Raw genomic sequence first — 16,472 nt, 5'->3', positions numbered from 1 at the left:
TGAATATATGTCATAGACTTGGTTTCTGGTAAAGAACTGAGGAAAGAATAGTTGCAGAGCAATAGGAATGGGCAAGGAGATAGATTTGGATAGTGATTTCAAAGAGCCAGCATGGGTGGAATGGTCTTTCTCTGCTCGGTCACTTTATGATCTATAACTTCTGCTGATACAAAGAAATGGAAAGGCAAAGTACCTGTTGTTCTAATAGATCAGGTGAGTTTGTGTCAGCTTTTTATAGATCACTTGTAGCAATGATGTAGGCTTATACTCTACTGCAGAATTTAAATGTGGAATTTATGCTTCAGAACACTCATGCATTAGGTCAAATTACTTTCACAGATACTCAACGAGTTAGGGTAGAATTGTCTCACAATGTGTCAAAGATTTAATCTGAAAACTGGTGTGCAGCTCTCCAGCTGAGCTTTCTCTCCAGATTCCAGATTTCAGACTCCAGATTCTCTCGGATTCTTTGCACAGAGAATTTGTGGTTTGCACCATTACACGGGGAGAACGTGCAGACTCCACACAATCAGTGATCTAAGCAGGGAATCGAACCCGGGTCCCTGGTGCTGTGAGACAATAGTGCCAACCATCGTACCACTGTGCCCCACCTCTCAGGAGGAGGGGGCTGGGTAGACCACGCCGGCAAGGCCAACTTCACAGAGATCAGGATGCCATTTTGAAAAGATGCCTGACCTGCACATAAAATGAACCCCTCCACTCATCCGAAGGACATGGAGGGCCTCCCTTACAAGTATCGGGGCATTCCCTCCACCTTCCCAAGAACAAAGAAAATTACAGCACAGGAACAGGCCCTTTGGTCCTCCAAGCCTGCACCAAACATGGTGTCCGATTTAACTAAAACTCCCTTTCCTTCCAGGGACCATATCCCTCTATTCCCATTCTATTCATGTATTTGTCCAGATGCCCCTTAAAACTCACTATCGTATCTGCTTCCACTACTTCCCCGACAGCTAGTTCCAGGCACCCACCACTGTGTAAAAAAACTTGCCTCATACATTGCATTTAAACCTTGCCCCACACACCTCAAATCTATGCCCCCTAGTAATTGACTCTTCCACCCAGCTTCTGACTATCCACTCTGTCTATGCCCCTCGTAGTCTTGTAGAGTTCAATCAGGTCGCCCCTCAACCTCCATCGAAACCAAGTTTCTCCAACCTCTCCTCATAGCTAATGCCCACCATACCAGGCAACATCCTGGTACATCTTTTCTGTACCCTCTCCAAAGCCTCCACATCTTTCTGATAGTGTAGTGACCAGAATGTGATCTTATAGAGGTCAATAAAATAATGAGGGGCATAGATCAGCTAGATAGTCAATATCTTTCCCCAAAGGTGGGGGAGTCTAAAACTAGCGGGCATAGGTTTAAAATGAGAGGGAGAGTTACAAAAGGGTCCAGAGGGGCAATTTTTTCACACAGAGGGTGGTGAGTGTCTGGAACAAGCTGCCAGAGGTAGAAGCAGAGGCGGGTACAATTTTATCTCTTAAAAAGCATTTAGACAATTACATGGGTATGATGGGTATAGAGGGATATGGGCCAAACACAGGCAATTGGGATTAGCTTAGGGGTTAAAAAAAGGGCAGCATGGACAAGTTGGCTGCAGGGCCTGTTTCCATGCTGTAAACTTCTATGACTCTGTGGGATTGTGGTCAGTGCAGACTCAATGGGCCGAATGGCCTCCTCCTGCACTGCAGGGATTCTATTTTATGTTCATTAATAAATTCATCTGGAGGAAATAAAAGGGTTGTTGCCTTATTGATGGATAAGTCCGAAACCAGGGGTGGAGTTTTCTCAAAGATCATGAGAGGTGAGAAACCAGGCACGAAGCTGATTTTTTGCCTCTTGCCACACCATTTGCCCAGCATGGCGTGCTGGTAAGATTGTGCCCAGAACATCACGATCTGTTGCTAATGCTACTTGATAAGGATATATAGATATAGCCACAAATTAATAGGAACATGGGTCACACACAATCTAAAGGCTTGGAGATGCCTTTCATTAAATTCATGCTAGTCTTATTTTGACAGGACATTGACTCATTTGCCTTGCTTCGAGAAACAATAACAGCAATTTTAAAGTAAAGTTTAGTTGTTAGTCACAAATAGGTTTACATTAACACAGCAATGAAGTTACTGTGAAAATCCCCTAGTCACCACATTGTGTTTGGGTACAGTGAGGGGGAATTTAGCATGGCCAATTCACCTAACCTGCGCATCTTTCAGACTGTAGGAGGAAACCGGAGCGCCTGGAGGAAACTCACGCAGATACGGAGAGAACGTGCAGACTCTGCATAGACAGCGACCCGAGCTGGGAATCAAACCTGGATCCCTGGCTCTGTGAGGCAGCAATGCTAACCATTGCGCCACCATACATTTGGTGTGAGCCCCCATGGAAAATGTTCCCTTGTTTGTCATGAATTCAACAAAGAATTGCCCAGAAATTTTCTTGAAGGTAGTGTCTCCTTGTGCTTCACACACAATTGATTCCTTTCATTAGCAGCGACAAACACGGCTTGACAAAGAGGGGTGGCACAACTGACCAGTTAATGTGTTTAGTTTTGGTGCTGCTTCACGTAAGAAGGTTAGCCAAAGTAATGGGAGAGTCCTTTGCTCTTTGAAAGGTGTTGGAGAATATTTAATCTCTGCCTGGGTAGACATTTGGGACCTCAGCTTAACAAGTTATTTGACATTGCTGACATCACATAACACTGTGTGAAATGCCACCCAAGTTTATATGCTCAAGTTGCCATGACAAATTGGCAAACTTGCCCTCAGTTGGTTCCACAAGAATTGGAATCAAGAGGTAGAAGGAGAGAAGAACTTTGAGTGAGGGGTTTAGATTCTGTTGTTTTTTTAATAGCATCGCTATTATGTTAATGGTGATCTCATATGGATGGTAAACTACGTGGATATAAATGGGGTGACAAGAGCAGATCACAGTTATAAATGGCATGGTGACATACTGCAGGTTGGAACACTGTCAGTAATCTTTTTTCCATACAGTACATCCTAGCCATTTCCCGTGGCATTGAGAAACTGATACTCTGACACACAACTAAAAGCCATATACTGTTACAATAGCAAACTGCACGTGATCTGCATCTAATTCCGCGATTACCCACGGAATTTGTACTGTGTTTCTTGAAGAAATTACTTTGCTAATAAGTTATTGACATTTGAGAGCTTGCTGATTAGAAAATATTCATGTGGAATCACATTTCCCGCAGCAATTATACTGGGTTAATTTAAAATAAAGCTCCGATAGCCATTGAGTCATAAGGACAGCAACAGTACTGGGTGGGCATTGGGCTGGCTTCGTCGTTGGCATGCTAACAAGTCCAAAAGCAATGGGGTGACCCCAATTCAGCATCTTGTCAGCGGCAGCCAATTAATTGACAGAATTACAGCAGCAGTGGAAAGAGGCAATTGATTGGCCACTTAAGTGGTTCAGTTGACCTCTGGACAGGGGACAATCTGCCTGACACCTTCCCCACTGCCAGCAAGGTGGTAAGGCAGTGGGAAGATGGTGGAGAAACCATCCCCCCACCAACCATCATTATTTTACAGGGACCCCCTGCCTTTCAGCCCACCCCAGAGGGCTAGTAAAATTCAATCCATTATTTCTGTAGCTTGTGAGTCACAAACAACTGGACTCTAGTTGACTTTACTGCTCTCATGGAAATGCAGGGATCTGTTTTACTGCAGGCTTTGAGATCCCAACATTGGGATCAGATGTGATCCCCAAGTCTGCACCTTTTGGCAGAGGGACCCGGCTCACTGATTTTACTGGCTGCCTTGGAACCTGACATCAAGTTCAAAGTTCAGCTCCGAAGCCACCACAGTACCAGCTGGAGAGGTAGGCGTAGCTGAGGCAGATCAGAGACCTCGGGGGCACCTCCGGATAACAAATTAAAAGTAAAACTGGATGAGCTGGAGGGAAAATTCCTCTGGGGAGACCTCTGGGAGTCCATTGAGATCCAGAGTGGACGTGGTGCTCCCTTACCCGTCCATGGATCACTTTTTGAGCCATGGAGTCTCCTCTTCCAATGCCCCTCTCCCCACTCCCCACATCCCAACAGCCGCCACCCGACTGCCACAGGGGGGCTGACTCCATGAAGCTGGTGACCTCCACATGCAGAGGGGAGCTGCCCTGCTGCTCACAAGATGATGATGGTCCTGCTTAAATGGCTGCTAATTGTGGCCATTACCATGTTGTCTGCCTCTGCTGACTGGACCCTGTTTCAACTCCTGCCTGCTGATGGAGAAACTCCGCTGGCAGTGGGACAGCGATGGGGAGGCCATCCCAGCACAGCTACCCCTCAGCTCCATTCCTGCCATCAGAGGTTGCTAAGATTCAGCCGGAATGATAATCTATGCCTGAGTAAGGAGGTCAACAAAGTGAGTATTCAAATAGTTCCAGCCTGTTTTAGACTGCTGGTAACTTTCCTACAAATTCATGCCTGTCCATTAATGAAATATAAAGTTTAAAGCTTATTCATCAGTGTCACAAGTAGGCTTACATTAACATTGCAATGAAGTTACTGTGAAAACCCATGCCTCTTTGGGTACACTGAGGGAGAGTTTAGCATGGCCAATGCACCTAACCAGCACGTCGTTCGGACTGTGAGAGGAAACCAGAGAATCCGGAGGAAACCCATGCAGACACAGGGAAAATGTGCAAACTCCACACAGACAGTGACCCAAGCCAAGAATTGAACCCAGGTCCCTGGCTCTGTGAGGCATATTGTCACGTTGGGAATCAGGGAGGAATCCCTGCATGGATTTTATGATCAGAAAAGATTCTGCTGGATTAATGTAGAATCAAACTTTGTAGCCATCCTTCTCCATCTCTACCAACACTGATTGATGCATATCCCAGTTTGGGAATAATGTGAAGGCTTTAGAGACAGTTCAGAAAAGATTGAGAGAAGCGCCAGGGATGAGGGACTTTAGTTTTGCAGGTAGATTGGAGAAGCTGGGGTTGGTTTTGTTAGAGAAGACAAGGTTGAAAGGAGGTTTTATAGAAGTATTCAAAATCATGAAGGATCTAGGCAAAGCAGATGGAGAGAAAGTGTTCCCATTGGTGGCTGGGCCAAGACCCAGAGGGCACAAATATAGTGTGACTGACAAAAGACCCGATGGCGACATGAAGAAAGTGAATGGCCTGGAGCTGGGATGCACTGTCTGAGAGTGCAGCAGAGGCAGGTTCAATTCATGCTTCCAAAAGGAATGGGATAAAGACAACAGAATTGGAAGGCTATGGGTAAAGGAGGCGGGAATGGGACTGGCTGAGTTGCTGAGGCTAAGAGTGGACACAGACACAATGGGTTGAATAGCTTCCTGAACTGTGACCATTCTGATTCCGTCATCCTGGGTTCGATTCCCGGTTCAGGTCACCGTCGGTGTGGAGTTTGCACATTCTCCTCGTGTCTACGTGGGTTTCCTCCAGGTGCTCCGGTTTCCTCCCACAGTCCAAAGATGTGTGGGTTAGGTTGATTGGCCATGCTAAAAAAATTGCCCCTTAGTGTCCTGAGATGCGTAAGTTAGAGGGGTTAGTGGGTAAAATATGTAGGGATATGGGGGTAGGGCCTGGGTGGGACTATGGTTGGTGCAGACTCGATGGGCCGAAGGGCCTCCTTCTGCACTATAGGGTTCTATGATTGGTTCTATGATCCTTGAGACTGGCTAACTTGAGGCTTTTAGACAGGCTCCCACAGTTTTTCTGTTGCTGCTGTTGCCTTGATTGTTCGGGGAGGGGGGCGGTCAGAGGGGGGTGGTGGGGGACTGCGGACTAGGGGAGGAAAAAGTCTGTGGGCTTGTTACAGGACAGTGTGGCTGGCAGGCCCCAGCAACAAGAAACATTTGATTGATTTCCCCAATTCAAGGCAGCCCTTTCAGCTTGTCTGCAAAGAGGCCCATAAATTATTAAGTGATTCTGCTGCAATTCTCTGTGGCCTCCAATGAACCAACATCCTCTTCTTGTTGTGAAATATTGTTATATTGTTTCATTTTGCAAGGAACTGAAGCCCTGAATTTTCAATTGTATTGTATCTATCTTTGATATGTTGATATTAAAGTTTTATATCTAAAGTATTTGTTAAACAACCTGCTTATTTCTATGTCACAGGAAGGCCGAGAGTTGACGGTGTATCTCACACACTCACTAAAGTTGATATTTAAATGGTGCTACTGTGAAAAAAGGAAGTATGATGAAAAGAAGTATTAATCAGGTGCCCATCTGTCGTTGTCCTTAGGAAATGGTGTTGGGCCTTCTTGAACTGCTGTTGTCTTGGTTCTTTCACAGTGGTGTTCAGTAGGGATTTTCATGATTCTGACCCAGGATGATGGAGGATCTCATTGTAAGAGGAAGAAGTCACATTATGCCATTGGTTGAAATGGGAGAGTGGAAGCTCCCATTTGAAAGAAGCTGGTTGGATTATTAGTTGCTCAGTGGGCCACGTGGGTGTAATCAGCGATGCAGATATTTTGGAATCCTCCAGTTTGTAAAAATCACAATGCCTCACTCATCCTGTTGGGTGTGAATTAAACATCTGTTCCAGTGAGATGCCATTGAGGGTCAGCGCCACTGCTGCTATGTTATTTACAATCGACATTTCTTCTCTCTCTTTATTCTTGCTTCTTTCTCCTCCAAATAGATACGCCCACAGTAGCTACAGATACAGTCAGCGTCCAGCAACATCTTAATCTGATCTCCCAATCCAAATGAGGCCAGATCTTCCAATCACCATTGGTATGCAGATACTTCATCCCCTCACTTTCTTGGGGTTTTGTCACGATGAATGAAAAAAACAGTTCTCCTGGTTACGAGTCAGCAATAAGGTGTCATTAATGTAACACTATCATGATGAGAGTGAGGAGAGAGAGTAGGATAAATGTCTGTCCCAGAAGGCTGTTGGAGCATTAAATACTTTGCCACATAATGGATCCCATCTCTGTGTGTAATCAGTTTACATCCACAGTTCAAAGTTTTGATTTGACTCTTTTAGAGAAGTGGAGTGACTTGCAGCTGAATATATTACTCTTGTTGGCCATTGCAGCTTGTGGAACAGTAGAAGAGGAATGTGCATGCAATTATAGAGCACCTTTCACAATCTCAAGATGTTCAAATGCTCTTTAAAGTCAATCAAATACTTCTTAATTGTAACTATTGTTGTAATGTGGAGGCAATGCAACAGCCAGTCACTGCATAGCAAGATCCTATAAATAGCAATGGGAAAAATGACCAAATTATATGCTTTAGTGGTAATGGTTGAGGAATAGCAGATAGCAGAATGGTTCCCTGACTCTTCTCAAATACGCATTGCAGACCTGGCTCCCTCAGTACTGCACTGAAGCGACAGCTTAGATGGTCTCATAAAGACTCCAGAGAGATGATTGAAACCACAAACTTATGATTCAGAAGTGGGAGAATTACTGCTGCGCTGAGGCTGACACTTTGTGTTTTTAGTGTGCTTTTATGCTAGCAACTGTATACAGTGAAGTGCTCCTCACATTGACAGAGAACAGAAATCATGAGAGAGCAAGGCCTTGTGGAAAGATCAGTACAGGAGGTATGACCTTTGACCAAGGAGACAATGAGACAACAATAATAATCAGCATATTGAAAGGAAATTAAAGAAGGATGAGTGAGCAAAGAGTAAACTACAAAGGTAATTAGCTGTTAAGAATTGTAAGAAGGGCTAATGAAGATATGAAATAATATACAAATGTTTGAAAGTATTTCCAGCAACTGAGGTCCATGACTCAAACAATTAAGTGTAAACCACTGCTGAAAACTCTTCATATGAGCTGAAAGAAGAGGTCTATAATTAACTGTTGCTTTTGTGTGTGCTGGCTGTGTATAAACCTGGCTATTTTTGAGATAAATCTTACCTTTTTGTATAGATTCTTCTCAGAAGGATATGTCCAAGTTCTACATGGAGAGTTTCAGTGTAAAGCTGCAATATATTTATTTTGCACACAGATAATGCTTCTCTAAGACTGTCCAGATCTCATGTGGAATAGTTAATGACTATCAGATAAAATTGCTGTAATGTAATGCACATCAGTGTTCTTATGGTATGAAGTACATTAGTAACTTCAAACTCATTCATTGAAGTAACATGATTTGGGTTGCTTTTCATTACATAATTGTCAGCCAATCAGATATTTATATATTCATATATCTAACAATAATAAGCCCAAAATAGTTCAACCTGATCTATAATTGTAACTTTTCCAGTTCCACAAATCAACAATTAGATTTTTTTAAATTGTATAAATTTCTTGTTTTCCTTTCATGCCTTTAATTGTGTTCCTGTTTCTAATCTAAACCTTGCTGGATCCAAATGGTCCAAACCAGAGAAAACCTTGACAAGCTCTAACAAATCCAAACCAGAGAAAACCTTGACAAGCTCTAACAAATCCCTTTCTCTTCATTCGAGAGGCCAAAGCTTCTTGGTGAATAATCTTGTGTCATAACTCTTAATTCAGGAATCTGACCTGTAGTCGTCCTCTGAATTTTATCCAATAATCTTACACCTTTCCAGAAATTGCATACTGTAATCGAGATAAAGCCTCACCGACGTTAAACTTCAATATCGCCATTGACGTATGTGTGACTTTGTTACTATTACACCCAACATGTTACTTCCTTCCTTGACTATCTGTGAACAATGAATGGCTGTGAGGACCTATCTATCTGCCCCTCTCTTGGTAGCCAAATTTCTGTAGATGAAATCTCAGGAGCTCCTGATGCTGGAAGTGAACTAGCAACTTGTGTACCCTTGATCAATCACCACCAGCCTCAAGGCCAATTGCCTCAAGCACATTGGCCAGAATTTTCCTGGCCCACCTGCCATGGGAATCATAGCAGGCGAGGGTCGAAGCGTGGAAAGGTCTAGTGACCTTGGGTTCGGATTTTATGGTTTTGGGATGAATGAGGCAGTATAATCCCGCCCCTATCACCGAACACGCACTCACATCCTCACTTTCTTTTAAGTACTGAAGATTTCCTGTCTCCTGTCACTTAAGCAACTCTGCCCCCTCTTTCAATAATCAAAAACAATAACAAAATAATGACTTAGTAATTAGTTTTCTGTCTTCAGTCATCATCTCCTACAGTTTTAATTATTTGTTCAGCCTATAAAATGAACAACTGAATGGTCACTAGATGTCAACAACTCCCTTACTTCAGCCTGGCTTATTACTCTCTCCGTTAATTAGAAGAAAACGAATATTGCCTTCCTTCTTGTGGGTTCCCTCATTTGTTTCAGGAATAGATTGCTGAAGAATTACAGTATGTACACACACACATTGTCCCCCCAGAAATCCCAGATTTCTAAACAGATCTTGTTACGATTATCTGCGTATACTCACAATTCACGATTGTGGTGTGGTGCTTGTGACCTCTTTGATGAAGAGGTGTCAGCATCAGGGAAATCTTCGAGGTCTTGAGCATCTGAGCCATGTGTGAGATACTTATATGTGTTTCGTCTTGTGTTTTCCAGGACACACGGCTTACAGTGGTTTACTGTGGTTTGTATCCCATTATCATTCTCAAAGCTTGGCTGTCTGGGTGAGCTCTCTGGATATACTCCTGTGCTAGACTGAAAGGCTGGAGCTTGCATCTTCTGATTTTCTATAAAAGTAAATAGCAAATGAAGAAATACATCAACATTAACAATGTACATTTACACACTGCTAAATTATTATTTACAATTTCAAAAGTAGAATTAGTGCTTGAATAAGTAGGGCTTGATTTTCCATTTTTCTCTTTCCCATTGGCTGCTCAGATTGGGCTATCATTAAAATGAATGGATAAAAAATAGTGGGCTCTTGCCCAAAATGTGGAACAGAAATGCCAATCCTCGCAAGAGCTATGATTTCTCTGTAAAATTAAACCTATCTTTGCAAGAGCGCACTGTGATCTCTGGGTTTATTATGGGCACAGTGGCAGTGTGGTTAGTATTGCTGCCTCACAGTGACCTGGGTTCAATTCCCAGCTTGGGTCACTTCCTGTGTGGAGTCTGCATGTACTCCCCTGTCTGTGTGGGTTTCCTCTAGATGCTCTGGTTTCCTCCCACACTACGAACAATGTGCTGGTTAGGTGCATTGGCCACGCTAAATTCTCCCTCAGCGTAACCGAACAGGTGCTGGAGTGTGACAACTAAAGGATTTTCACAGAAACTTCACGTTAATGTAAGCCTACTTCTGACACTTATAAATAAATTTTGGGATTCAATGCCTTCGGGGAACATGTTTTCTACTCGCATAATTATGAATCATTGCTTTCAGAAAGGAGAAATGGGAAACAGTTATTTAACTTCTGGAGGCTTTAAGTTAGAATTATAAGTATATTTTCCAGCATTTTTCTTCTTGATTGCTGCTCAGGGAACCAGGTTGCAGACACTCTGTCTGCCGGTTGGTGTCGTGGTTGCAGAGAGCAACTCTGCAAAGCCCCAAAACACCAGTCATCTCTTAAAGAGGTAAGTATCTCACTATTCTTAAAGGCATAGCTCACATCAAACGTATAAAAATTACAGCATTACAATTACTGAACAAATTTTCCTCCACCCAACTTTTGCATAAAATATGCATAATATGAAAGCACATTACATTCAGATTAGGTAAATACATAATGAATAGAATATTTTACAAGATTGATTGTTTATTGTTCTCCTCCTCCTCCATAGGACTCCCTAGAAACCCTACAGTACAGAACGAGGCCATTTGGCCCATCAAGTCTGCACTGACCACAATCCCACCCAGTCTCTACCCCAATATCCCACCATATTTTACCCACTAACCCCCCTGACCTACGCATCTCAGGACACTAAGGGGCAATTTTATCATGGCCAATTAACCTAACCCGCACATCTTTGGACTGTGGGAGAAAACTGGAGCACCCTGAGGAAATCCACGCAGACACGAGAGCATGTGCAATCTCCACACAGACAGTGACCTGAGCCGGCAATCGAACCCAAGTCCCTGGAGCTGTGAAGTACCAGTGCTAACCACTGTGCTACTGTGCCTCCCCAAGTGCCGTGTTTGTTTGATAAGTTAAAAATAATCTATGCAATAACATTTTCTACCATTATAGTTTTCACTTAATCATGTGACTTGTGCTGGAGCAACATTTCCATCAATTAAAATGGTAAAATATCAAATATAATTTATCCTTCTTGTCCCACTGGTCAATGGGCGGGGCAAGCTGACAAGACTGGGTGAGAGATTAAAAATCGTGTTTGTGCCTGAAAGACCAGCAAATGGCGGGGGGGGGGTTACCGACAGAACTTTCTCTGCCCTATTATACAGAACAGAGAGAGATCTGTGCACGTGTAAGAGTGCCCTCTAGTGGGGTCAGCCAGCTTTCCTGCGAGTTTAGGCCCTACCTCCCCCCTGCCCTCTCCCTGCCTTGCTGCGGTTGTTTTGGTTTGCAGCAGTGCAAATCAGATTGTGCACTATTTTTTGCACAAAGTGGCATAAAATTGCATTTTCAAACTCGCCCAAAAAACAAATCTGAAATCTCCAGTTTTCATGCTTGTTTGACACTTTGAATTTTTTGGTCAGATTGCCTCCAAGGGTGATTTTCATATTCAGGTGATTAATGCTGGATATTTCTAACTGCTTACATGGATTCCTGTTACTAGGGTAGTTCACACTGCTGGGGTGGAATTCTATTGATGGCATTTCAATGAACTGCCCCATAATCCAGAGACCTAATAGCACTGGAAACATTGTCTGTCCTGAGTCTCCATTTACAACAATACGTGATTTTATCTTTGAATCTTTTACAGATCTCGTGACAGGAAAATGTCATCTGTGCCTTAACTTCCTGTGTTTATGTTGTAAAATTTAATACTGTTTCCTAGCAATAGAATCACAGGTTCACGCAAATCTGTGTCTACAAATTAGCTGACAGAATTAGGGAGACAGTTTTAGGCATGCTTACCCAGGGAGCCAATGCACAAGAGCTCAAGCTCCCTTGATCAAAACGGCAGAACCAAAAAATTTAAAGGCATGGAGCTGAATTCCTCTCGAAATGAGAATGTTAGTCAGCCTTAACTTGGAATGGAAGCAGGAAGAAAACTTTGCAGATCCGAGGTTCATGGAGGCAGTTGTGCGTGCTGTAATGCAGCGGCCTTCACTCAGATCTGATTTTCGAGGCAAATGGGAAATATGACATGTGCTCATTGGACCTGGTAGGAGAAGATCTAAACTTAATAAAATTCTTTGGAGTGGTAAGATTTTCTTTTGGATATGGTGCTGGGACATCTTTGGGAGAGGAAAGGTACCCTTTTAGGGGCGATTGTTTAAAAAAGGAAGTAAATGTCCGTAAAAAGTGGATAAACTCATTGGTACTGTTAACCTCATTGGAACTATCAAGGGGAGCCGTCAGAGGCCTACAAGAAGTTGTCAAGGCATTTAAATTTCCTGCTCGTTAATTATTTGAAACAAACTGCCCACAGTGTTGAAAATAATAGTGCTTGTTATTTCATTCTGTCTGATGACATAACCCTGAGAATAACCATTATAGGAAAAGTGCTGCATGACTGATTTTACAACCTATCATCATCATAGTGGGATGCCCTTCAGTTCACAGTTTGATAGACAGTTTCAGTGCTTATAAAGTCTTTGATGTTGGACTATGAATACATATACTTGTTCTTCGAAGAGATTAGAGGAATTTGAATGTAGAAAATTGCAGGTCCTAATTTTGAGAGTCACAGAACGTGAGAGATACAGACAGCCAAGTATGCAGAGGGAAGAAGTAAAGAGGAACCAGGGATAATTGCAGAAGCAAGCAGGCCATTGTAACATTTAAGAGCCGAGAGACAGTTTAAAATGTCACAGTCGAGAGGTAATTTTAACATCTGTGTCCGAGAGGCAGGTTAGATCTAAGAAGTCATAGAATGAAGGCAATGCAGAAAACTTCATAAAGTCAGTTTAAATATCTTTGCTAGACAAGAAAAAGACACTTCCCAGACTTGATCATCCACCTTATATTGTGTGGTAACTATAAGCTGGATTTGACTTACAGGTTTATTTAATTTAGACGTTGTTTCGGAACAAGAAAATCATAAGGAATTCGGGAATCACAGATACATCTTGCAATAAGGGGCAAGTTCAATATAAACTGTGTGTTTAGTAATCAATATATTTTATTGTCTTAAGAGTATTATAGTCCTCTGTGTATTTGTCTTTTCTTTAATTTAATAAATAGTCTTTAATAACTGTTATACAATGACTGGGCTGGTTATTCTTCCTCCAGTCTTCTTGTGATTCCACACACCATTCCAAAAACAAAACTATACACCACCACAAGTTTCAAATTGAGAAGCCCTCACAGTTCACCAGACTGATTCCTGGAATGCAGGACTGACATGAAGAGAGACTGGATCAACTGGGCTTGGGGACCTCATAGAAACATGAAATCCTGATGGGAGTGGACAAGCTAGATACAGGAAAAATGTTCCGATGTTGGGGAAGTCCAGAACTAGGGATCACCATCTAAGAATAAGGGGTAAGCCATTCAGGATGAGACGAGGAAGAACTTCTTCACTCAGAGAGTTGTGAACGTGTGGAATTTTTTTACCACAGAAATCTACTGGGGCCAGGTCATTAGATATATCCAAGAGGGAACTGGATGTGGCCCTTATGGCTAAGGGGATCATGAGGTATGGAGAGAAAGTGGGAGTGGGATACTGAAAGTGCATGATCAGCCATGATCATATTGAATAGTGGTGCAGGCTCGAAGAGCCAAATGGCCTACTTTTGCACCTATTTTCTATGTTTCGATAACATTTGCATGGTTCGTGACAGCGGCCCAGTTGAGTGGCACTGTATCCACTACCTTAAACAATCACTCCTTTCACCACTGTTACAAGGTCATTGCAGACACTCACCAAGGTTTCTTCAGCAGCACCTTCCAAACCCACAACCTCTACCACCAGGGCAGCAGATACATGGGAACAGCATTCCATTCCAAGTGTCACAATATGCTGACTTGGAAATATATCGCTGCTCCTTCACTATCACTGGGTCAAAATCCTGGAACTCCCTCCCTAACATCAGTGTGGGTTTACCTACACCACGGAGCTTGCAGTTTTTCAAAAAGGCAGCTTACCACCACTATCTCAAGGGCAAGTAGGGATGGGCAATAAATATTGGTCTAGCCAGCAACGCCCATATCCCACAAAAAAAGTTTTTAAAAAATCTGACCTGTTAGAGATTAAACAAATTACTAATAAGCTTTATAAACCAACTGCAAAGCTATTTTGGTTTATGTTTGAAAAGAAAATTCATGATTTTTTTTGCACAAAATCTCTCGATTTTTAAGAGTTTTTCAAAATTGAGCTGATGGAGTGGAATAGCAGTAAGTGTTGTGATGTTAAGACAAAGGTTCACTTCCACAGTTTAGCAGGCAGCAAGGTTCAGTTCTGTGGTGAGCCATGATGGGGAGCTAAACATCAGTCAGAAGTCAGATTCCTCTCACAAGAAGTTTAAGTTTATTTATTAGTGGCACAAGTCAGTTCGCATTAACACTGCATTGAAGTTACTGTGAAAATCCCCTAGTCACCACACTCCGGTGCCTGTTTGGGTACACCGAGGGAGAATTTAGCATGGCCAAAGTACCTGACCAGCACGCCTTTCCGACTGTGGGAGGAAACCGCAGCACCCAAGGAATCGAACCTGGATCCCTGGCGCTGTGAAGGAGCAGTGCTAATTCCTGCCTCTGTGCTGTCACTATCATTAGGCAGACAACACAGCCTTTGGTACTCAGCTGCAGAGAGTAGTATCTGTCCCTTTGCGTACACAGCTCCTATTACAACAACATTCTTTTTTACTTCCCTCTCCTGAATTGGTCCCTGCATTGTCATAGTCTGTCAATCTGTCATCTCTATCATCCATAGAGGGTGCAAGAACCTCAATCCTCTTGGACAATTGCCGGGGCTGAAGCTACATTGCTACCTTCTGGTGGCGATACCTGTCTTGTGTTGGAAAGGGCTGTAGAGACTACATTGCTGGAATATTCTGTACCTAACCTGGAAGTACTGGATACTGATGAAGGATATGAAAAATTGGGTGAAACATTCAATTTTCCAACACTTAATCAAAGATTCTAAAAAAATGCCATATTTTACTGATCATTGTCCTCGATGAGTTGTAGACATTTAGAATACGTGTTGCTTGTCAGTGCTTGAGAAAAAGGACTAAAAACAGCCAAGTAATATCAATGATAACACAGTGAATAAACCTTGCTGGAAAATCTTACTTCTGTAATTGATATAAAACCAATGCTTTGGGCGGCACTGCTGCCTCACAGCGCCAGGGACCCAGGTTCGATTCCTGGCTTGGATCACTGTCTGTGGAGTCTGCATGCTCTCCCCGTGTCTGTGTGGGTTTCCTCTGGTTTCCTCTCACATTCTGAAAGATGTGCTGGTTAGGGTGCATTGATCCGTACAGGTGCCGGTCTGTGGAGACTAGGGGAATTTCACAGTAACTTCACTGCAGCGTTAATGTAAGCCTTACTTGTGACTAATAAATAAACTTAACTTACTTAGCTGGTAATTGTGTGGTTCACCTTTTTTGTTGATGATTAATACGTAAACTTTAGTACTGTCATTGGTCTCACTGAGTACAGTCACACAACACAATAGCACAGGGGGGAAATTGTTCCAGTCACTCACTGTATGCTGTGAATTGTTTGCAACCTTTTGAATGCATTTACAACAAAGCAATTATGGCAAGTTTCTTGAGGATTAGTAGCTTTATATGGTTTCAAAGAATCCTAGTTAACATGCCCACTTAATTATTTTGTACTTGATTAGCAATTTAAATTGTTATATTCTTACTGAAAATGATATTGTTGTAAGTCTCATTAAGTTAGGTTCATTTTACAAAAGAGATTTAATCATTATGACATTACATATACAAGCTTTCGTAGTGTGGCCAGCATGCATTTTAGCTGAATGTTTTTGAGTTCAGAGCATTCAATGCGGTGTGCGTACTGTACCTGAATAGACAGTGAGCTGGGCACAGCAGGAAGTTGCACCGCTCTGGTTGGTAGCAACGCAGTTATACAACCCTGAATCTTCTGGAAAAGCTTCTGTAATCACCAGTGTGCAAACCTCTTCTATAATAAATAGAAATTTTGAGAAAAAGTGATTTTGTGAATATTTCAAGCCTGAATCTAAATGGACATAATTACAGCTATAAAATGGAGATAAGGAACAATAAAATTGCTGTCAGCCACTTAATACATCATTGCACAACTGTCCCAATTAGAATCATTTTAATGTCATCGAGGACTTCAGTCATTAACTAGTCGAGTGCAGTTTACTCCTTACAACTTCCTCAATAATTTCCATGTTTACAATCTACTGACATTTCCAAGAACAAATTTCGAGAATGATTATTACAAAGGATTTGTCATCTTTTTTTTATCA

The 16,472-nt window shown here is 42.4% G+C and overlaps 1 protein-coding gene across 2 annotated transcripts in view; it reads right to left on the bottom strand.

The window, feature by feature from the left end:
• Positions 1-16,472, bottom strand: part of LOC145351825 (myotilin-like) — a 117,134-nt gene that overhangs the window by 65,835 nt on the left and 34,827 nt on the right. For both annotated transcript variants that reach the window (XM_080201500.1, XM_080201501.1), the window contains exons 6-7: positions 16,040-16,159; positions 9,400-9,661 (exon numbers count right to left, since the gene is read on the bottom strand). In XM_080201500.1, coding sequence (XP_080057626.1) covers positions 9,400-9,661; positions 16,040-16,159 — 382 coding nt within the window. The remainder of the gene's footprint in view (positions 1-9,399; positions 9,662-16,039; positions 16,160-16,472) is intronic.

This window comes from Carcharhinus amblyrhynchos, chromosome 13 (assembly GCF_965287045.1).
Source record: "Carcharhinus amblyrhynchos chromosome 13, sCarAmb.v2.hapA, whole genome shotgun sequence".
NCBI classification, from domain to species: domain Eukaryota; kingdom Metazoa; phylum Chordata; class Chondrichthyes; order Carcharhiniformes; family Carcharhinidae; genus Carcharhinus; species Carcharhinus amblyrhynchos.
The sequence above is the reverse complement of the archived record's forward strand: the minus strand, read 5'-3'. Positions and strand labels throughout refer to the sequence as shown.